General features: G+C 32.9%; 1 protein-coding gene across 2 annotated transcripts in view; it reads right to left on the reverse strand.

Moving 5' to 3' along the window:
- Positions 1-5,713: 5,713 nt before the first annotated feature.
- The window catches only part of Cep135 (Centrosomal protein 135kDa), a 50,693-nt gene continuing 31,676 nt past the window's right edge, over positions 5,714-24,730 (reverse strand). The window contains exons 15-22 of one of the 2 annotated variants that reach the window (XM_076401194.1): positions 12,104-12,229; positions 11,895-12,048; positions 11,630-11,827; positions 8,459-8,635; positions 8,197-8,399; positions 6,582-6,754; positions 5,981-6,529; positions 5,714-5,925 (exon numbers count right to left, since the gene is read on the reverse strand). In XM_076401194.1, coding sequence (XP_076257309.1) covers positions 5,729-5,925; positions 5,981-6,529; positions 6,582-6,754; positions 8,197-8,399; positions 8,459-8,635; positions 11,630-11,827; positions 11,895-12,048; positions 12,104-12,229 — 1,777 coding nt within the window. In that variant the 3' untranslated portion in view covers positions 5,714-5,728. Of the gene's footprint in view, positions 5,926-5,980; positions 6,530-6,581; positions 6,755-6,796; positions 7,007-8,196; positions 8,400-8,458; positions 8,636-11,629; positions 11,828-11,894; positions 12,049-12,103; positions 12,230-24,730 lie in introns of those variants that run through there. The other variant, XM_076401195.1, reaches the window with a different exon arrangement.

Here is a 24,730-nt window from a genome sequence, read left to right on the forward strand (position 1 = left end):
CTTAAATTAGATTGATACCAAAATCTAAAATATATTCTTCCAAAGAGTTATTCAACTCCATATAATTAAAAATTCGAAGAAGTATCCTACTCTGAAAAGGTAATTGTTTTGGTTACTTTACTGTACTTTAGGTACGGGCCGGGCTATAATTTAATATTTAATTTATTAGTAAGAATAATAAAATTCACTAACTTGATTAATGCAGCATTCACTATAGATAACTACATATCTGTAAAAAATCAATAAACAGTGTTAAAAATATAAATTCGTTCTTTATTATTTTGTTATAAATATATTAAAAAATCGATTTAAAAACAATACTTTCAATTTATTTTCAAGTATACTTTGAGTTATGGCATGAGGCTCTACCTTCGAAAAGCATACTCGTGGACGCACTTTGCACCTAAAATTGCCGCTTTGAATAGATTAGGATATACACTTTGCATCTTTTGCCACTTTACGAAGATGTTTAGTAAATGGTTATAAGCGTAGCAAGATGTACAGTAAGATCATCGTCGCTGTTGGCTTTTTTATTTTTATAGTATGTGAGCAAGAGATTTGCAGTGATACCAGAAGTCAGATTCACTTTCATCTTCATCGTCTGAACATGTAGATCAAATTGATGCGATTACAGGTTTATATTCCGAAATAAAATTTCTTGACATCGCTTTAGCACATGCGTCAAGTTTCTTAAAATATTTTTTTTTTGAAACGAGGGCTTAACAATATCAAAATTGCTAACGATATATTATATTCGAGCAAACCAGAATGTTTTTTTTTAAATTTCAAGTGTAACATTCATCTTCAAATCATCGGAAATGCTAGAAGTGATCCTTAATTCGTTCTATTCGTCCTAGTGCTCAATCATACAACTTATCATGGACACTACTTTTGAAATAGTGAGATATCCGGCATATGCAGTAATATTCAGCTCTCTTGTCATGACTTTATCGATCGCATAACATACCCCACATATATTTAATGGGCTGATCTTAATTGCAGGCGGCATGGTGGGTGCATAAATTTTTGAAAAAAAGATATTACTTATAAATGGCACAAGATCAGTAAATGTCGATGTAACATTACGAATGAATTCCATCGTGTTTCCATAGCATACTTTCAGAAATATTTTCTTATTACTTTCAGTTTCCTTTAAGTATTTTATTTTCAATCTGCTTTCTTTGTAATTCTAATATCATATATGAACTGTTTAGTCTATTTATCCTATGAGCAGAACAACATTTTTTCATAAAGTGTCATACTTATTATCAATTTTAGCTTTTATTGTTTCACGACAAGACACTTTGTACAAAGGCGATAATTTCAATCAATATTTTCCTTTAACTGCATAAAATGACTTTATCAACAGCAATAAAATACGCAATAGCATTTGTTATCCGATTATGACTTAAAACACCTTCAAAATATTGATAGATATTTTAATTTTGTATATTTACATATTTTAAAAGTACCATCTCTACTAGTATTTGCAAACATCTCAACCAAATCAGGAACTTCAGCAGATGTTTTAACAATTTCATCAGATGTTTCAGAGCTAAAATATATTGATTATATTTATCGAATCCACTTGTAGGGATGTTCCGCGAATAACAGTGTAAATAAAATATATTTCATCAGAACAAAGCCTAAAAGGTATCGTTGATACACCCAGATACTATGGTAATATGGTAGAATATAGGAAATCAAAAGAATCGCAAAGAGATAAAAGGAAAGACTCCATTCTCATGTTAATACTGAAGTATTGCAACTATTAATTAACAATCGAGCAAAATAAAGATTCAAGAGTGTCAAATCAAAATGGACTTATTAATTTCATGGATTTTTGGCATCGTTTTTACTGATTTATGACGCGGTGCGTTGTCTTGGTGAAGCAGAACTTTCTTTTTCTTCAAATAATGTCGTTTTTCGGCGATTTCGTCCTTCAAACTAAGGTCCAATAAACAGGTCCAAAAGGTCCAATAACGCTATATAATAGTCGCTGTTGATGGTTCTTCCTTTTTCAAGGTAGTCAATAAAAATTATTCCATGCGCATCCCAAAATGCAGACGCCATAACCTTGCCAGCCGACTGTTGCGTTTTGGACCGGGTTCATCGTGTGCAGTCCACTCGGATGACTGTTGATTGGACTTCGGAGTGAAATGATGGAGCCATGTTTCATCCATTGTCACATATCGACGCAAAAACTCGGGTTTATTACGCTTGATCATCTTCAAACACTGCTCCAAATCATCAACTCGTCGTTGTTTTTGGTCAACTGAACTAGAGCGGCACCCACTTTACACAGAGCTTTCTCATACCTAAATATTCGTGAATGATATGATGTACAAGTTCAATGGATATCTTTAGAGTCATTCAAAATCATATTGTTGATTCTTTTAATATTTCATCGGTAATAACCTCTTTTGGACGTCCACTGCGTTCACCGTCTTCGCTGCTCATTTCACCATAGCTAAACTTAGCATACCAATCCTTGATGCTTGATTTTCCTGGGGCAGTGTCCGAAAACTCGGCATCAAGCTAAGTTTTTGCTTCAACTATATTTTTTCCTTTCAAAAACCAATATTTTATCAACACGCAAAATTCCTTTTTATCCATTTTTTTCACAATAACAAAAGTTGCTTCACTCAAAATTATATAATTCACAAACTAATTTTTCTTATTATTATTTAATTAATACATTGTTACTAGTCGTTTCCGTCTAACCTACGATTTGTCTTTATGCTAACTTAAATCTAGGTATATAACTAGGAGGACCCATCGGCCCTAACTTAGTCTCTGGTGAAATAATGTTTATACATGTCGTTAATTTCGTTTGGTTTCAAAGTTTTTTCTAGATATTCAGCAAATGCTTCTGCTTTTTGGCGATTGTCACGTGCCTAATTCCCACATAGGTCTATGTATATATAGGTGGACTATGTAGACATGAGCGCTTTAGATATTTTGTGGCTTTCCAGAGTGGATATCCGGATATTTTTATTCGCCATTTCTGGTTTTTGGGGCCACAAGCCTAATGTTTTTCATTTCTAGTTTTTCAATCCTTTCGAAAAAATATTCGATAATTTTTTCTTGTCTGTCCAGCTTTCCTATTAGTTTAAGTAGCAATTCGCTGGTGGTTACTTCATCTTCCTTGGTGTCTCTTTGGTTACTTTGGGCATAAGTCATTTCACCATTAACGTTGTTATCTTTTTTCGGTTGTTTCCTTTCACTCATTGTTTCTTGAAGTTTAACTTGAGATACTTTATTTCTCCTCTCTTGTAGTGTTTTAGCAACTACACATCCTCTATAACTTGCCGGATGCGCTTCATTGCAGTTTACACATTTCGGCTTAGCTTCTTTGGGTTTTCTACACTCTGTGGTGATATGTTTACCTGAACATTTCACACATCTAGGTTCTCTTCTGCAGAATTTTGATATGTGTCCATGCAATTGGCATCTTTTGCATTGCGGTATTAAGTTCGATTTTTATTTCGACCCCTAAAATTATTTTAATACAAAAAATGGTTTTTGTGTCAGTATCATGTTCAAAGGCTGACATAAATAGAGGTAATGGCTTCTTGTGGACTAATATTTCTCCTTTATTATTTTTGGCCTTTTCTTTTTTTTTTAACATTTGTCGTATTTAAACCCATTTTGCTTTTTGTTTAGTTCTGCGATAATTTTTTCACTTTTAGCTGTTGATGGAAGCCCTCTTGCCATAACTTTAATATATCTGGTTTGTTTATCTTCATAAGAGTGTCATTGCAGTTTCAGCAACTCTAAACAACTTATTATTTTTGTGAATGTAGTACCGTTGCTTTGAATACTATATAGTTGGACCTTAGTGTTTCTTATAGCAAGTCAAAGTCGGTAACATTACTTATGATAATTGGGGGTGGCCTAGGCATTCTAATTTATTTATTTTGTTAATTATTTTTTTTTATTTTTATTTGCTGTGGCGAAGATCCTGGATAATTATTTGCTTTTCTTTTTTTTTATTTTTAACCGTTATCCAACCTACTTCTTTCTGCAATTCTTCTTCATCTGTTTCGTATGTTACAATTGGACTGCTTTTGTTGGCTTGGTGGTTTATCGTTGTTTTGTCCTTGCCCTCAGAGCTTTGTTTATCTAGTTGTAGCTGAAGAGCATTTATTTGTTTTTGCATATTGATTAATGCAATTTCAAGACTCTCTCGCGCCGACTTTTCGTTCATCCAGGCATTGTAGAGTGCCTGTTCGTTCTGGGTTCTAGTTGTGTTCTCTACATTCAAAACTGCAATGTGTGATACGCCTGATGTTGATGTTTCCATTTTATCTGTTTTTTGTGCAGTGTTCTCCATATTTTTTTATATATTGTTGAAATAATACTATTATTTTTATGTTTCGAATTATCCTACGCCGCATTTGTGGTCCAGATGTTGAGTTCTCGACCTTAACGTTTTATGGCATTTTCATCGTTCACAGATCGCACTTTCACTTTTTCACCAGTCTGTAAAATATTATTGTTAGGCTTTTTTAACGCCGCATTTGTGGTACAGATGTTTTGTGTTTTTTTTTGTTTTTTTGATACTTTTGTTTCGTTTCACTGACCGTCTCTCCGAACACATCTTTACTTTGTGAAAGTTAAACGTCGACTATACAAACTAATGATCCGACAGCTGTCAAATTTATACACGCATCTTTTGGAGGTTAGGGCTAATTAAAAAATATATGGATTTAATTCTAATAGCGCCATCTGTGTCAGGCCGGGGACTTTTGAATTGACCTGTTAATTAAACATTTTTCAAAACAAAGCCCAAAGAGATATCGTAGGTACACCCAGATACTATAGTAATAAAATGGAGTATAAGTAAGAAATCAAGAGATTCGCATGTTTATGAGGACAGGCTCCATTTTCATTTGAATACTGAAGTTTTGTAGCTCTTGAGTAACAATCGGGCAAAACGCAAACTCATGAGTATCAAACCAAATTAAACTAATTGTGAAGATGTTTGTGAATAACAATACAATTGAAAAAATACAATAACAAAGCCCAAAGAGGTATTGTAGATACACCCCGATACTATAGTAATTATTAATTACATAGAGACCGACTGTTACCCAGAAAATCAAAAGACAAGAACTCCATTTTGAATGTACTTGAATAACAATAGGACAACAAATAGACTCAAAAGTGATACTGTAGTGCAGTGAAGTGCTTTAAGAGAAAAAAATACCAGTGTTAATTAATATATGAGCATGATTACTATACAAGCCAATTAAGATCCATTGGTTTGTAAATATATCCCTAGTTTTCATGCAATAAATTGTATTTTAGAAGGCAAAAAATGTTCAATAAGAGCTGACACAATTATATTATTCGTAGTTCTACTTCTTTTCATTATCAGATCGCTCCGCCACAGTAAATTCTTTTTTTCCTATACATAATTTCACTACTCAAATATCATGAATGAATATGTCTTGGACAATCTCTCAGGATTTATACTATAGAAGCTATAAATTAGAAAAGTAGTGGAGGAATCACAAGTGTATTGAGGTTCATAAATCTTTATTGGATTATAAAATGTGCTTCAAGCCAAAAACTAAATTTTTTTAGCAATGACTTTTTACATACAAACTTACATTTACATGAATAATTATTTGTATAATAAAGTAGGATAAAGTACAAAAAGTGAATTTCTTCTAATAATAATGAATATTTATTAAATGAAAAAACATACATATAAACAATGTTAGTCTTTAAAACTCGATATACAGCATCGACATTCTAAACCGACACCGTCTATGGAGAATACTTTCCGGAAAATCGCGCTACTCTCGCTCTCCTGATCAAATTCCGAATGAGCTCGAGTTCCACCAGTTTTACTGGTAGTATCTGCCTCGGTTACAAACTTATCGCGCGAATTGTCTTCTTTATTGGATTTTTTATCTGGAAGTAGCAAAAATGATCTTTGCTTTCGCGCATGTTACTAATTACTAATTACCAGTCCTGTTTGATTTTCCGTCTCTCTTTCCGCAAGTCGTCCTTGCACTTAAACAATTTTTGTGCAGGCTCGGCTCAGATATAGAAATGTTCGATAAACAGATCTGACACCTGCAAAACCTCGGCGAAATTACAATGAATGGCCCATCGCAATTTCCAATACAATCGGCTCGCTTTTCGTGTTGAGTATGATGCGAATAATCTTTTTCAGGTTCGTTTAGTTGTGCTTCCTGCAATTTTATCGGTTCCAAGTCGGCCCTGATGCCCTCATTCTGGGCATGGTTATTTTTTATAGTTTCGTTCTCTATCAGGGTAACAGATTTTTCTTTGCTTTTGCTTCTTGTTAGATGACGAGGAGAATGTACGTCTCTTAAGCTAATTTGTCGTGACACGTGTGTATTTTCGTCCTGCCATAATCGGGAGAGATCGGCACAACCATCCAGAATACCGTCAGATCCATGAAACTTTTTGGGATCAGTACTAAGACTTTTCGTAGAATGGAGGCTGGGCTTTGTTTCTACGGCATGTTTAAGAGTACGACTTCCAGATTCTAGAACCAAAAACATATTATTAATTGCTTACAGTGAAATGATAGATTATACCGCTAAAACTATTCAATAACTGTTCGCCGCTGATGATTGATATTTCATCCTCCGGAGCGTACTGAACTCGGCGGCATTTATCCGGGCATTCATTAGACGTACTGTGAGGTTTATGAATTCTACTGTCTCGTATTTTGTTTAATTCGATTCCTTTTTCTGTTCCTTTAATTTTCCTATGAAAATAAAAGGGTGGGTGGTTTAAAATGAAAACGCACTTAAAATGTCACATAATTTATATTAATAACAGTACAATTCTGCAATCGATAGCCTGAAATTGAAATCATAATGAGGGATAGTATCCCTTATCGTCGGCACGAGACTTTGCAAAACGTTCATTTGCGATCTCTCGACGCAGCTGCTTATTTTGTTGGCTGTAATCTAGAGCTTTTTCCTGGTAGATATCCAATTGGTCTGATGTTATGGTTCTGAAAATGTGTACCTTGTTTAATTCAATTTTTTTTGACTTATTGATTTGTTAAATGTAGAAAAACATAGAATCATGGCTTTCAACAAAGGTCTAATTAACGTTTTGTTTACTATTGAGGCTCTTATGGCAAGTTCAAGCGATATAAATTTATTATTAAAATGAGTGTTTTAGGAACCTGAATATTGAAGAAATGCATTTTTAGATGAATTTCTATATTAACAAGCAGAACTGCCATATTTGTAACGAGGCTATCGTACAAAAGGTTCATTAGGTGGCAATGCATACACAAAAAATAAATAGTATGAACAAACATGTAATTATAAGTAATGAAGGATATTTTTGTATTGATATACTCACATCTTTGATTCACACTTACATACTCCCAAACACACACCTGCTAGCAAACCTAATAGACGTCCTGTCCAAACATTGGCTTTTTGTTTGGATAGAATAATTCATTTCGACAATAAAACAAATGCTATAGGATGATCACAATAACATTCAAATAGCGATTTTACTGTAACCAAAAATATTATAATCGAAAAATGTTTAAAAACTAAAAATGTACTAAATCAACTTTAGTAAGAAATCATTGAATTCTTGATTGAATTGAACAATAATACATTTAAAAATGTGCCTGAATACTTTCTCCTAAACTTACATTGGAAGGTATTTATTAAAAATATAGCCTAAATAAACTTATTAAGATTTAAACATTGGATTGTTCAATAAGTTTTGTCGATCGATAAACAAAAATACATTTTCGTATTTTGTACATTGATGATATTACATCTATCCTAGCGATGTTCTAATTTATATATTTCCTGACCTTAAAGTAAAACTGGAATATTGTTGAAATACACTTCTATGTCACTATTCGATCGATGGAAATCGCTTCTCTGCTAAAAATAGTCTTAAGCCAAAGTCGTAAACAATTTGTATCTGTGTCAGAATATACAGTGTTTTGTTAAAAGCCAATGTAAATCTGTTTTTTTTTCTTACATCAAGTCATATTTGAATGCATTTTTGTTCTATTATAATAAGATGTGGAGTTAGAATACCTATGGGTTCTACTAGATATATCTCTATGAATTGACGATCCAATAACCATTTGGAAAATGAAACCACCACAAAAACTAATGAATCAAATAAAAGTTATCAAACAACGAATTCAATACTAAAACTTACAATCTCTCCTGTAACTCCGTAATTTTATTCTTCAAACCGGCCACTTCACTTTGTAAATCTTGATTTAACAGTCTCTGATCCATGACTTCTTGTCTAGCTTCATTTAGTAGTCGCTCCACGCCCTCCAAGCTTGATCTTTCCTTATCCAGAGCTTTTTCCAGGTATTCTTTTTCCGATCGGAGTTTCTCAGTTGACTTTCCAACCTTTCAAAATAAATATTGATACAGTCATACATATCTTTAGTATTAATGGTATAACTTACCTGCGATCTTACTTCTTCCTTAGACGTAAGCTCGCTCTTTAACAAATCCTTGTCTTTGTCCAGGCGAACACACAAGTCCCGCATTTGTTTCAACTCGGAACTGTTGCGCTCCTGCGCCATAGCTTCTTGTTGCAGTTGAATTTCTAAACTTGCAACTTGGGCTGTCAGATCAGTAATCTGAAAAATATTATCTCAATATTATTAATCATAATATAAAGCGTTATGATATTAAAACTTCTAATTATAGGAAATAACATAAATATACTAATACTATAGACATTGCCGGAATAAGACTCCTTGAGGCCTTAACCAATCCATGCCTGTGGCTCCCCTATCCATAAGTAAACTTTTCATATACTAGCAAAAATTTTTGGTGCTATTTCTCGTACCCCCAAGGCATCCTAGGATGCCCTAAGCAATTGCTTAATTTGATTATGAGCTAATCCGGCACTGACTATAGAGAATTTTTCAGTGTATATAAGTTATGAAATATGAACGAAGTTTGAAACACAAAAACTGTTAATTCACATCATAAATACCACGTTTTTTTGAAAAGGCGACTTGAAAAGATGAAACAAAACGCTCGAATCAGTCCGTAGCCACTGCTGTAACAGTTGCGTTTACATACCGCATAAACCAATTAGAATGATAAAAACAGTAATGGAAGACACAATGGTAGTGGTAGTACGAATCCAAAACCAGGTAACTGGCGCGTTCAATATCTCGAAAGGCTTAAAGTAAGGAGATGGGCTGACCCTTACCCTATTTAAATCTAGCTCTAGAATACATAGTAAGGCAGGTAGACATCGGGGAGGAAAAGCTACTAACCAACAAGACGCTAAAGCTGGCCGCCTATGCAGATGACATCAATATTATGAGCTGAGGAGCAGAAGCGGCAAGACAAGCATATTCAGAACTAAAACTACATGCCAAGAACATCGCCCTTGAGATTAACCCTTGTAAAACAAAGACTTTAATATGGAAAAGATGTAATGGAGACGCAGGAGTCATAGTAGAAGACATTATTGACCTGGGAGCGGAACTAAACTCAGCGGGTACGGAAGATGGACAAATTCGCAGAAGAATAAACATAGCCGATAAAGCCTATTTCCATATTGCGACGTGCTAACGTAAAATTTTGATGTGCATTGGCTGTTTTATTAGACATATGTTATATGTATATGTTATGGAAAAATTAAGATTTATTGGCCCATCATTTTAATCTCTAAAGATAAATAGCTTCAAGTTAATGACATAACATTCATATAATATTTCTGTTGCCAATTTGGTCTGGCAAAATAAATCCAAGAACACGCACGTCAGAAAAATTTAAGTTAGGTCAAGGGATCAATTTGTATTATTTTGGCATTAAGAAAAATTGGTTAAAATAAGAGTCATATCATTTTTATGAGTGGATATTGGCTTTAAGGTCATTCGTTATGTTATTATTGCACTTCTCCAGCATTGTGGAAGCGTGTATTAGCTACGCCATGTTGCACGAATCTAAACAGGTGATAATAAGATAATCAAGTATCGGTACTATTTTCATACCCCCCGCAATGGATGGCAGCACATTGTTACGTAAGAAAATACATTTTCGTCTGTTATGAAACTGTTAAATTTTAAATGAAATATGATAAATGTAACGAAATAGATAATTAAAAATTGGAAATTGATATTAACATCAGAATAAATTAAAAAAGAGATAGCCTCGATTGACTTAATTAATGCCTATTAAGACATAGATAAAATAACATATATTGATTTGATAACAATGAAAGTATCGATGACATTGACTTTTTTTAATTAATAAATTCAGCTTCGTTAGCTGAAAAAATCCAATCAATTTCGTCGCAGATCAATGCACTGCGATGCACGCTTGATACTACCCGTGAAATGGAGGAACAGTTCAATTAATCACAAAAATAATCGAAATTTGAATCAAACGCTTTCATTATCGTAAAAACAGCACCGGTAAAAATGCGGTGAAAGGAAGGATTAAGGCATTTCCATATTCGCGTTGTTTGTCCACAACGAGAATCGATTACCAAAAAATACAAATTTCTTGTTTCGGATTTTACCGCATCTTTCAACTTTTTTTTTTATTACAGAAAGCATAGGATGTATAAGAATGTTTGAAAGTGCGAATATTTTAAGAGCAATTTCAGAAACTTGTAAAATATAATAGTAAAAAAATATCACATATTGACTCCAGTTTAAAAACTTATTTATCTTATTCTATTTGAATATTAAAAGTAAAAAAATATATAAAAAAATAAATGCAGTAAAAAATACAAGTAGTATTTATGATATTTGTTCCAAATACTATAGTAATGCTTTATTTTTACTATACATAATATAATGTATTTACTGCTATGAGTTTTTTTTAATATAATTTGAAGTCCCCTTTTTACCAATCAAAGTAGAACTAATACTACTACTTAACGTGGGCTCCGATCCACGGTCCTTCGGCATTAAGCTTACCGACTGGCAAGTAACCAGCTTAAGAAACTTAGAACTATAAAATCAATCAATCACAAATATAAAAAGTATAACCACCCATGCAGCGTTCGAACTAGGCACTATTTTCGTCTAACTGGAGTCTTGTTTACATATAATTTACACATTAACATAACTGATAGAATTAAATAGATAGTTATTCTATTTTAAATGTAATGCCTGATGAGGGTGTCCAAAATATCAATAGTTATATAATAACTACGCAAATGAACGCACTAGCAAGTGTTGATCTAACATTAATTTTAAGCACCTCTGAAGAAAATATAATATATATATATATATATATATATATATATATATATATATATATATATATATATATATATATATATATATATATATATATATATATATATATATATATATATATATATATATATATATATATATATATATATATATATATATATATATATATATATATATATATTTAAAAATATATATAATAAGCATTTAATAAGAATCCGCAGGAGCTAAACTAAACTGCAACATTCAACAACTGGTTGTAAGAAAATTGTGTAATGACTATAAGACTTGTCGTTCGTTGGCAAAAATAAATTATTTTACAATAATTATTACATTATTTACATACAACTTATTCCGAGGTAAGAAACTGTTGTTGAGATAAGATTGAGAAAAGTATTAGTATACCTGTTTCTCGTAACTCCTTATTATAGATTCCTGGTTTTGAACTCTCCTCTCTAATTCTGTTGTATGATCTAGGGCAACCGATAACTGTATTTTGGACTGTGTCGCTTCAGTTTCCAACGTGTGATTATTGCTTTCCAAAAGGTTGTGTTCCTGCGACAAACTCTTAAACTGATCTAAGAGTTCGCTTCTTTCTAATTCCTAAAAGCGTCAAAGGCATAATGGATTACTATTAATGGATATATGGATATTAATAATGGATATATACCTTTTGTGATATGAGATCCTCCGTCCGTTTAACCTCAGAAACATACTGTTGTAGCTGCCTCTTCAGATCTTCAATCTGTCTCTTGCAGATTTCAAGTTCTGTACGCGCGTCTCTGCAATCCGCTGTTACACAGGTCAAGTCGTTTTGTATTCTCCTGCAAATATCAATCCAGAATAAAATTTATTTCTAAAATATTTTATAAATGTTACTTGTTTTCCAGCAGAGCAGCTTCTTTTAATCTTCTTTCACGGTCAAATTCTTGTTCCAGGTGGGACAGTTCTTGTTGTTTGGAACGAACGACTTGGTCTTGGCTATTACTTTCATCGATAAATTTACTAAAACAAACGTAAGAATTTGCAATACAGTTACCGATTTTACATAGTATCAATGAAATTATTACACATTCACAATATCTATGAAATATTTTTTTAGGTAGTATATTATGAATTTAATTATAATTTATTAATTTATATTTCATGTGATAAGCAGTATATATTAAGTCATAATCCCAATATAGCTGATGATACCATCACTGGCTACCCACCCAGAATGAGTAGATTACTATGTTGAATAAGGTTGTATGACTTAATGCAGTGTTTGTTTTGTTTTTCGAAATTTAATTTAATAGTAATATTAATTAATAAAGTTCTTCGTTCAACATTGGCGTTATTTCTGATAAACAGCTATTATTTCTGAAGGTATATATTATATATGTTAGAAAACAAATTATGCCTATGAATAGTTTTAAAGGACTTTTTTATTTAAAACTTTGTTGTGAAGAATCGGTACAATGTATTTTATTTAAAGTATTGTCCATTGATTGCTGCTATTTTTTCCCGTATTTCAGGCAATTACGGATTCCATCTCGAAAGGACGATGTGTCTTTTGAGGTTATCCAAGAATCTATCTACTTTTTAGAGTGAATCTTCAAAAGAAGTGAAGCCCTACTCAGACAGATCACGACTCATATGTAGGCACAAGTGGTAATCAGAAGAAGTAAGGTTGGAGAATACGATGGTATATTTGGAATCATGGAAAATAATACTTTGTCTTCGGTGTCAAAATCACCACTTTTAAAACGCCGAAAACAGTATACACATATTGAAATCGATGGAGCATAGGCTTCACAAAGCATTCGATGACCTTCAGCCGTTTTTTCTTAAAATTGAAGCAAAGAAGTAAAACTTCCTGCAAATTATATTTACTCGGTACAAATTCAGACATTGTGCACACAAAAATACACAACTAGAAAATGCTACTATAGCTACATTTTCTGATGACACACAAGTACTTTGATGAATGATTCTGATGCAAAACTACGTTGGAAAGAGCATATAAAAAAAAAAGAAATAACTGAATCAAAATACAAACAAATGTATTGATTATTTAGAAGAAAAATCTGTAATCTGTAAATTATCTGTACTTAATAAGTTGCTATACAGACAAATACTATAATCAATATGCATCTTCTACGAAAAGTAATATGACCATAATACAAGTGTTTCAGAATAAAGTTGTGAGAAGGGTATAAGAACAATTACTTATACTGAGACCTTCAACAAGGTATGAGGAAATACTCCACTTTCTTGTTAATACCGAAGTTCTGCTCCTCTTGGATGACAGTGAGCTAGAACGCAGACTCAACAGAACCAAATCGTATAATCTTTGTAGTGAAGTATACTAAATGGCAATAACACTAAAGAGTGCTACTAACTTTTATTTTATTAGAGATTAAGTAAGGACCAATGGGTCTTCCTAGATAAGTACCTAATTTTAAGTTACGGTAGAGACAAATTGTAAGTTAGTTGACAACGGCTAATAACAATAAATAATATTAACTATAAAAAATATTTACACCGATTAAGAGATATTACGTCATTTATTAGAAATAGTTTTATAATTAAAGACCTTAATACATAAATATTTTAGAAATCACTATAAAGTTCAATCTATTATTATCTGTGTTTCGAATTAAAATATACCAATTTCTTTCAATAATGATAGACATTTATTGTTCTTCAATTTAAATATATCGAGGAAAATGATTAAAAAAACATTTATTTATCGAATCAAATAAGTTGTTAAACGTTTATTTAAGGAATCATGATGTGTTGCGAATACAAATGAAGAACTGGGCATTTGAGACGTTTCAAATAAATGTAAGACTTAACAACGTTAGAACAACATTTTTTAACACAGATTACAAATCGATGTTGTTCATATTTTATATTGCCAAATAGTATTTAATCGAACTGTCGCGAGATAAATCTTCGTTAGAATCTGTGAAAAAAGTATGGATTGACGCTTTCTCCAACCAGGAATCGCACAAAAACACCTCATTTTAACTGCCTAGTTGCATCATTGTTTTATTTTTGTTTTCATAATATCGGTATCGACCTAACATACTAATGAGGCAACCGATTGATTTCGTGTCTAATTTTGTGAGTTATTAATCATGATTTCCTTGATTTTCTATTGTATATGGATTGCGAAGGAGGTCACCACAATAGTCTTAACCTACATGGAAAATTATGTAAGTTGTACTCGTTTTAAAAAACCACTTGCTCATTTGAATGATTTTTCAGAATGTTTCATTACGTAACTATATATTTTAGAAGCCATAATTAAATCATAAGCAAACTATATGAATTGATTCGCACGAGGATCAAACTACGATTATTGACCATATACAAATATTTATAACCATACAAACCAAATAGTTGTTTATTATATTATGTATGCTTATCACTATAAAATTGTCGATGAGTCTACGCAGGTTTATTTTCAAAATCAATTAAAATATAAGGAAAATGACTTTCTGGAATCTCCAGTTTCAAAGCGCAATATCTTTCGAATGAGTAAACTTTCTATTTTTCTTCTATTTATCTAGAATGTTCTAGGGGCTATTGCCTTTCAAACGCGCTATAATATAACGCCATTGAGTAAGTATTACTATCGATGATCCAACCTCATATATTCTCTAGCAATTGAAATCTATTTATTTTTATCAAAATTAGTTTCGATTCACAAAATAGGTAAAAAACAAACAAGCGATTTAACTCTTAGGTAGTTATAAAATGAATTCATTGTATCTGAAAAAATAGGTCGATATCCTCTTCGGGTTTATAACCTTCAGGTAAGATGTATAAGAGGTTTCAGAATATCTTTAGTCATGGCAAAAACTAATATTGTGTTTAAAAAGTATAACGTCGCTATTCCTCTGTTAAATTGCACTGGTGGGGCAATAATGTATTTAATAAAAGTATACTTTGAAGATCTTCAATCTTTTCCTGTTTTCTTTTTTCTACAATTCCAGCATTTTCTGTAGCGCTGATTTCTTAAACATGAAATTCCAAACGTTTCAACTTACTTTCTTCCAACAACTTTAGACATAGATAGAAAAAATCTAATACTTGCACATCAGTTTAGTTTTATGAAGAAATATTGAACAGTTGACCAGATACATAGAAACATAGACATTATTGAAAAAACCTCCAAAAAAAATTTGCTCAGCTAAGAATATAGCTGAACGTAGAAAATCTGATACATGGAACTCATTTATAAACTCCATAAAATGTTACTGAAGCAATGCGTTGAACTCTTAAATCACATATCAGCAGGATGTTTAGAATTAAACAAGAAGAAGCTTATTTAATAATGAAAGAAACACAACCAGGTGTACCGCAAGGTACCAAGTAATAATATAAATATGTGGACGCAGACAAGTTAACGCGAATAAATCAGTTCATATTGAATTCACCTAGAGCCTATACCAACTGTTTATAAAACAATAAACGTGAACTATTATCCTATATAGTAACAAAGCTAAATACATTGGGATGAATCTTAAAGCAAAACTTCGCTGGAATTAGAATACAAAAAAATTAATTGGTTGTTTGAAATAAAATCTTAATTATCCGTACCTAATAAATTGTTATTGTACAAGCAGATACTAAAACCTATATGAACCTATAGTATTCAATTATAGGTATATTCTGCGAGAAATAATATCAACATAATCCAAGTATTTCAGATTAAAATCGGATTCCAACTGTCATAGAGGAAATAAAGAGATTCGTAACAAGACATGAAAAAAGTGCAAAACATCAAAGTGATACAATTTTTGCATAACATTGAACTAGGACGTAGACTCACCATCAGAACCAAACCATGTGATCTTGTGTAGTTGTGTAATGAAGTGTAGCAAATAGTAAAGACACTAAAAAGTGATACTAACATTTATTTTATTAGAAACTAAGTGTTAAATGGGTCTCTCTAAATAAATACTTAGTTTAAAGGCACTGTAAAGGCTAATTGTATGTTAGCCAGCAGCAATTAGTGATAATACTTTAATAAATTAAAAAATATATTAGAAATAATTTTATAATTCAAAACTTTAACACCTAAATATTTTAGAAAAAAAGTTTTTTTTTTAATTTTTAGTCTACTTTATTCTTTTCAATTTGACCGGTCTGAAGGTTTTGCTCTAAATAGTTAGTAATATTTTTACATATTCATTATACTTATACTAACCATTTTTCCTCTATTATATATTTTAATATTTTTTTAATAATAAGTATTTTGTACATAAGCTTTGTACTTCAGTTCAAGTATTTTTTTATTACAGATGTGTTACTTCAAAGAAATATTCATATAAAATAGTGATATTACAAGGTGTATGCATATATTTACCGCATTTTACCGCCAATAGCAGGTACTGACATTGGCTGAGTTAATGTAAATGTGAACATTTTCATTTTCATTCCTGTAAGTAAAGACTATATAAAGCAATTTGATGCAGCTTTGATTGATTTTTTGGGTTATTTTAGTACTTAAAATATTCTATAGACACTCCACAATCCACAAAACATATGCATATGCATATTAAATAATTTAGATCTTTAATTTTTAAAAAGTTCAAAAAAAGTTTTAAAAGTTTTAAGTTTCAAATAACGAGGCGGTGGTAAACCGCCATTATCGTCAGAAAAGGAGTCAAACACGAGCTCCTACCCTCGTTATCAGCAAACAATTTCGAAACCACCAAACAACCATTAAAATCGATATCCAAGAACGTCCCTTGGTAATTACATCCCTGTATAGGAACTCTTCTACATTCAACTATACCGAATACTGATCACTCGTCGAAGGAAAATTTCCAATAATAATAGGTGGCGACTTCAACGCCCACCACCACACCTGAGGGTGTTCCAGAGCGAACCCCGCGGGTAACGCCATCGTAGCTCTAAGTACAGATCTGGGCTACGGTCTCGCCCTGCCAGATGAACCCACCCATCACCTCAGTTCAGCTTCTCAAGGCGCAGCAAGAGCCCTTGATTTCTTTATTCTTCAAGATGTAAATCGCCCTTCCGAAGTTCGAGTACTTAACAAACTAGACTCTGATCATCGTCCGGTCCTTCTGAAACTCGGAAACTGCGCCACCACTCAAGTTTCACTCTCAAGATTCAGGAAAAAGACCGACTGAAAGAACTACCAATCTCTTCTCCTGGAATCCGACCCAATTCCGAAAATTAACACTCCAGAACAGCTCGAGGAAGCTGTACTCAAGCTAACTCATGATATTCAGTCTGCTCACGAATCTGCCACCGTCGAAATTTCATCAGAACCCCAACCGTGGAGATACAAACTTCCCGCTCCTCTTAAACGTGAAATTCGTATCAAAAACGGTCTATACAGATTAGCTCGATTCACCCTTGATACTGCAGACAAAAGGGAGGCGAACAGAACATGCAAGGGGGTAAGGAGGGCCGTCTCGACCTGGCGAGCGATGAAATGGAACTCATTTCTCGCGGACCAAAGACTGGATGGCCCCCCTTATTTCTGGCGTGTCTCCAATTGCTTTGTGGGGGAGACAAACTCGAGCTTCTCGCAGAGACCTACGACGCTCAGATGAAATGCCTCCTACCCGCAAAGAACATTAAAGCTAAAGCCAACGACGCTGTCATCAACGAATCCAACTCCATCAAAAGACCAGTAACCCCAGTCTTTCTTCTCAACCATTTCGTGTCTCCAAAGTCTCTACAGGCTATGATCGGCAAACTTCAAGCCAAAAAATATCCAGGTTTCGAAGGAATATCGATTACCCAGTTAAAAAAACTCCCGCATAAGCAGCTCGCGGAACTGGCAAACATCATTAACTCCATCATGAGGCTGCAACATTTTCCGGTGTCTTGGAAATACGTACATATAGCGGTTATTCCCAAGAAAGGGGCAAAATCATTTCCATCTGAACAGACCCATCAGCCTTCTCAGTATCATTTCGAAGCTTGCCGAGAGGGCAATACTCTACGCTCTCAACTCTTTCACAAAGGACAACAACATCATTCCTGATGAACAATTTGTCTCTCGCGCTCACCACTCATCCGTCCATCAGGTTACCCGTCTGGCCGCACACATCCATCACGCTCTTGACCAACGTAAAAAGCTTGAATAGTCCTTCTGGACCTAACCAAAGCCTTCGACAAGGTCTGGCACGACGGGGTTTGATCGCAAAATGCGTGCGGTTAGACTTCCCAGAAAACCTAACCGCTTTCATCAAGTCCTATCTATCGGACAAATCTTTCCAGTTCAAGATCAGGAAAACACTTTCCAGTTGAAAATAAATCGATGCTGGCATACCTCAAGGTTTCCCGCTGGCCTCAGCCATATTTAACCTCTTTATTTCAGATCTGCCGAGAAAAGAACACATTGACGTCACGTTTTACGCTGACGACTGAAGTTGCTTCACTCAAAATGCTATAATTCACAAACTAATGATCCATCTATGTGTCAGGCCGGGGACTTTTCAATTTACCTGTTATTACAATAACAGAAAGTAACAGACGCAAAGTTATCCTCTTGTATAATAATGCAGAGCCCAACGTTGTAAGAGTTGTAAAGGACAGTTGCAGCTCAAATGCCTTCTGATTACGACCTGTTCAGATCGATTCAGCATGGCTTATAATGGAGAATACTGGAGAAGTCCGACAATGCTGTTGGTTTAGCATCGTTCTTTCGATACGGTATCGCCTTGTTATCATAAAAATTCGAAAAAGTTGTAGAAAATGATGGAAAATACTTCGATTATAATAACATGCATTGTACTAATTCTTCTCAATACATAAAATGCTTTATTAAACTGTAAACTAATCAAGATATATGCAAGCACCTAACATTAATAATAGTCTATTCAAAGTTTTTTTGTACATATGTCATCAAGATGTGTAATGTATTGCCTGCTACAATTTGCAAATTCGTTTCAGAATCAGACAATATTTTCCTTCTCATTTTATTCTAGTTAAAAGGAGATACAATGATGTTTGATTAGTTCGAACGCGTAAACGAATGAGCCTGTCAAAGTCGTCCGGTTCATGACATTCTGTCCGGGTCAGACGTATGCAAAATTCTTGAAAGCAATAGTGATAAGAGGTTATGACTCTAACCTATAAACTATTGTAGCTGCATAATTAACTGTAGTTTTTAGATGCACTATAAAGTTAAAATAAATTATATTTGATAACATTTTTGTTCAATTACTTTGTTTAGATTAGAATTTTGTTGTATGTCAAAGCCAAACTGAACTAAAACAGAGTTGATGCGGCAACGTTATGACGTTTTCACGTCACAAATTTAGATGACGTATGTACAAAATAACTTTGAATACACTATATAAATATTTTGCTACATTTTGTATGTGTTACTTTCAAGAAATAAAAAAATACCTAATTTGAAAAACTGGTTATATTAAAAACGAATACAATATATTTAGTAGATTCCTAGAAAATCGTTATATATTTTTCTGCATCGAATATTAATATGAAACACAAAGAAAGAACAACACATTTCAATCCTACCTTGTATTACATAAGTAGAAATAGAAATAATATTGTCAACTATTCCTGCCTGGCAGTGCATTATCTTAAAGAGCAGTACTACCGCGGCTTTGTTCGTAGCTTATACAATAACCTTAGCGATTGATCAACTTTGTTCAGTGAAAGCTAACAGCTCTGACATTGACCTTTATAAGTAAGTAACAAGAATAACAACGGGCGTATTACACCAAATCACAAATCAAATTAGCGCGCTTACCGATAATTTACATTCGAGGAAAAGTGAAATTAATCGATTATATTGTGAACCGAGTACGTTGGCCAAAACAGTATGCGCGTTTTTTCCGGTTTAATAAGAGTTTTTAAGGCTTCTTAAAATTGATTACGTCACGTGTTAATTTGTTGGTCGATAAATGAGGCAATATTACATATTAGTATAAATTATATAAAAGTGTTACAAACGACTTAAATTATTAGATCAGGCAATATCGATTAACGTTGTATCGTTATCGCTACAATACGTCGATAAAAATTACGAAACAATATGAAAAGAGAGCGGAAATTATTTTAACAAGCAACATGTTCATGTTTAATTTAGACTATTTTACATATATGAACAAATTAAGAAAATAAGTAACCACAACAAAATTGTATTACATAACAAACGGACAGTCCATTTGAAGGAATAAGGCTATGTGTCATTTTGTATCACCGTTCAAAAAGTCGCCACTTCTTTCTATAAAATAAAAAGCAATTTAAAGTAAATTAGAAGTTTTTGTGGCCTTTACATTGACTGTTTCATTTCATTGTATTTCAGAGTTCATGAAAATAAATATTTGAAGTTGGTATCTTCATTCAGTTGCAATTTATAAAGAAAATGGTCAAAATTCTTGCCCAAGAAAGCAAAATAGAATTTGAATACTTTCAAAGATGGTTTCTAACTGTAGTGACCACTTCGCGCTTTGCTCTATAACTGAATATTAAGAAGACTCTATACACGATTACAGCAGAGCTCAACAATTACTTAAATAATACTTTTTGATAAAAACAGTATGATAGGAGCTTCACAAAGCTAAATGCATTTATGTTTCGAAACTTAGGGCATTTAATGATTAGATAAATGTAGTATGGTCCAAAGAATAATCTTTTAGATTGTTTCGTAATAACGACCGGGTTCATGTATGGAGAACCCCAAAATAAGTCTATGATCTAAACTGTCTGCTGAGAGTAGAACTCAGACATGAGAGGGGTCCCTTTATCACTTGGGCGGAAATATTATGGTATTCAGCTAGTCCTTTCATTGATATCACCCTCCAGATTAATGCGAATAAATATCTCAATATCCTCAATGATGGAGTTCTTACTATGGTTAGCATGTTGCTTGCAAACACCGCCATGTTTCTTTCTTGTCTTTCCTGGCAAGCACAATCGGAAATATTGACATAATTCAACCGTTATAGGAATTTTTTGAGTAGTACATGAGAAGTAGATTTCCATCTACAACACCATTGAAATAATATATGCCAACTTTTTCTGTGTCTAAGTAAAACAGTTTGAATTTATTGAGGCCAATAAATCAAAACTACACCTGTGCTATAAAGAGGAAAATTATCATCGATATAATTTATAGAATGATAGATTTGGGTTGGTAAGGTATGTACCTTCTTATATAATTATGCATTTATACATACATATATTACACAATATTCTCACCGGAAAACTACTTAACTTGAGTATTTGATCCTTGGAAACTTTATTTTAAGTATAGACTGATATACAACCCGATTGTAGTGACCAATATTCCAGTGATTATACTTGTTGAGCAAGAGACGCTTAATATCTAAAAGACGTAATTGCAAAAGTAACAGTGTCATGGACTAAATGAAAAATAATGAATAGTCAGTGATACTTGCCACCAGTATGCTATAGAAAGATCGCCTTGTAGAAAATTATCATAGTAGGGTAAACATTATAATATAATATTTATAAAAAGCTAATACGTATAGGCCCTGATGCCTCGAATAACAATGTGAAAGATACGTTGTTCCTATAAACCAGTTGTGAAAAATATCAAAAAAATATAATATAGTGATTAAATTTGTTTTAGAAACTACTAAAAACTCCAATGAAAAGTAAAATAAGTAGATTGAAAATTAATAATACATTTCCAAATTTTAGCGACAACTACAAAGCCTGAATAACAAAAAGATAGTGGTGGAAGTGAAACGAATATAAATGTTCATGTATGTTTTATTTACTTAATAACTCACCTTTAATTTTTTTAATGGTATTCATTTTTATTCCATATTGCTTATAAATTACATTGCTACAGACTAGATACATATACAAACAGTAATTATGGTATATCATATTTCCAGATTAAATACTCTTTCCAATCTTATCATAATTTCTTAATTGAAGAAAGAAGATTGCTGAATTATGTTCATATTTTCTTAAAGCCTGTATATTATTCTCTATCTATACGCAGTATTATTTTCAGCGATATAAACAAACAACTATGTCCAGCGATTGAAAATACATAACTTAATTAACACACTTTTAACGGCAAATCCTTATATAACAGGTTGCTCTAATCTAACAGTAGTTGATGGCCTTTGATGATTAGAAAAAAATCAAAAATACTTAACATCAAGAAAAACTAGTAGGCTAGTGGCAAGCTGAAAATGTCTCCATATAAATACATATTACCTTTCTGTTTTTGCTTTTCAGATTCTAAAAAAAGTTAAAACAGAAAAACGTTTCCTGTTCAGTATTATTTAAGCTATATAAAATTAAGTATAGCTATAAGACACAGGGACCAACAAATTTTTTGATCTAATATATAAGTGTAAGCTTGGGGATAAAATAATTTCAGATTTTTGTAATATCTTAATACTTTGGAATAGAACCCTAATGAACATATTTTTATTAATTAACGAACCAACAATTTCTGGAACTTGAGTTCAACAACTAGAGTTAGTGTTTACTGTAAATTTATACAAGTAATTGCATAAATAATATAAAAATATAAACATGGAATAAATATGGACACAATAAATTAACAACAGTAAATACAAAAAAGTATAATATAAAAAAGTAAAATAAATACCGTATAAAATAACGAATTACGATATTGAATAAAGATTGATAACATCAATGACAGCAATCAAGTCAGTACCAGATGTGCCGGAAAATCATTACGTTTTATTGTAACAGTTGTTGGTTGTATCTAACAGATGTCACTGACACCAAGTTTCAAAGCCATACATGTTACATTTTGCGAAAATAACACCGTCATACATTTATACCTCTTTGAAATTGTCATGTTTTGTGCATGAAAATATGCATTTTCGATACGCATTACTTTTCTTATTTAATCAAAAGAAAATAACCTCTTTCATAGTTTACTGATAGAAAGATGCGAAACTGCAAGAGTTATTGGATGAATACCCAACCCAAACTCAAAAACAATTAGCAGAAGCATTAAATGTGGCCCAAGAAACGATTAGAGACCGACTACGAACTAAGGGGAAAATTCAAAAGATGGGGAGATGGGCGCCACATGAATTCAGTGACAGGCAAATGGTAAATCGAATAACCGTCTGTGCAATATTGCTTTGATTGGAAGTCATTTCTACATCGAATAGTGACGTGTGATAAAAAGTGGATTTATTTTGAAAACTATAAGCGCAAAAAATCATTCTATAAAATCATTATATTAATCGTTATCACCTGACGAAACCGGTCTATTCACTCCAAGGCCAAATCGTTTTGGTCGCAAGACGATGCTCTGTGTTCGGTGGGACCAGAGTGGCATAGTGTTGAAGCCTGACGAAATAGTTAATAGTGATCGCAACCGACAACAAATGATCAATTTGAACCATGCATTGATCTAAAAACGTTCAGAATGGACCCGAAGATACTGTAAAGTGCTTTTATAGCACGATAATGCGTCTCATAAAGCAAAACTGGCACAGGAAGCGTTGAAAGCACTTGGATCGCACCTCCATGCTCTCCAGACCTTGTCCTGTCTGACTATCAAATTTTTGTACCAATGGGATACGCGCTTGCGAATCAACACTTTGCCAATTTCGAAGAAGTTAGAAACTGACAAATATTTTTTGATGGCATCTATAAATTACCTGAAAGATGGACAAGGTGTTTAGAATCAAATGACCAATACTTTGAATAAATAAAGTTTTCTCTTTTATTGAAAATTATATAGTTTCTTTCCGAAAAACTGGTAATGAATTTTCGGTAGTAAAGAGCGCTGCATAATGATTTACCTAATATGTGAATGCTAAAACGCTACATAACAACAACACTGAAAACAGTGAACTTCTTGAGTTTATGAAAAGAACAGGATGTTGTGACAAATATATTATACAGTTACATTAGTTAACTTAAACGTAAACTTAAGTTATACCAGTGAACTAAATATATACTATATAATAAAAATTACTCATTGATTGGATTTGTGTTGCTATTATTAACATTAGCGACAACGCCTCTTAAGGAGTGTCTAATAATCGCTAAGTTCTCCACCCAAAAAACAAAAAATGCACCGGAGAGATATCAATGAAAACAACTTATAACTGTTTTAATACAGCGCAGTGACTTTAAAAACCACAAAACTTTAACTAAATCAATATTACATCTTAACAATATATAGCCGGCTTGGTGGCGCAGTGGTAAAGGCGATGGGACGGTCCTCCTACTGTTGCGATAGCCGCGGGTTCGAATCCTGCTGGGACATAGTCGTAAATTTATGTTTGTGATTGTTTAAAATTTGTGAATGTTCTAGGCAAGGGTGTAAAATCCGACAAGGAAAGTGATCCCCGTCACGCCAGTAACCAGGCTGGGTAAGACCGGATGTCTTCTGGGATGATGTCTAAAGTTGGTCACTCGCCAGTCGGTAGGCTTAATGCTGAAGACCGTGGTTTAGAGCCCACGTTAAACTTTAGGCCCAGTACAGATTAACCCATAGTTGGTAAAAGGAGACTTTAATAT

The sequence above is a fragment of the Rhynchophorus ferrugineus genome, unplaced genomic scaffold (genome assembly GCF_030347505.1).
Source record: "Rhynchophorus ferrugineus isolate W39M unplaced genomic scaffold, kcgeb_rfMv2 rfM3, whole genome shotgun sequence".
NCBI classification, from domain to species: domain Eukaryota; kingdom Metazoa; phylum Arthropoda; class Insecta; order Coleoptera; family Curculionidae; genus Rhynchophorus; species Rhynchophorus ferrugineus.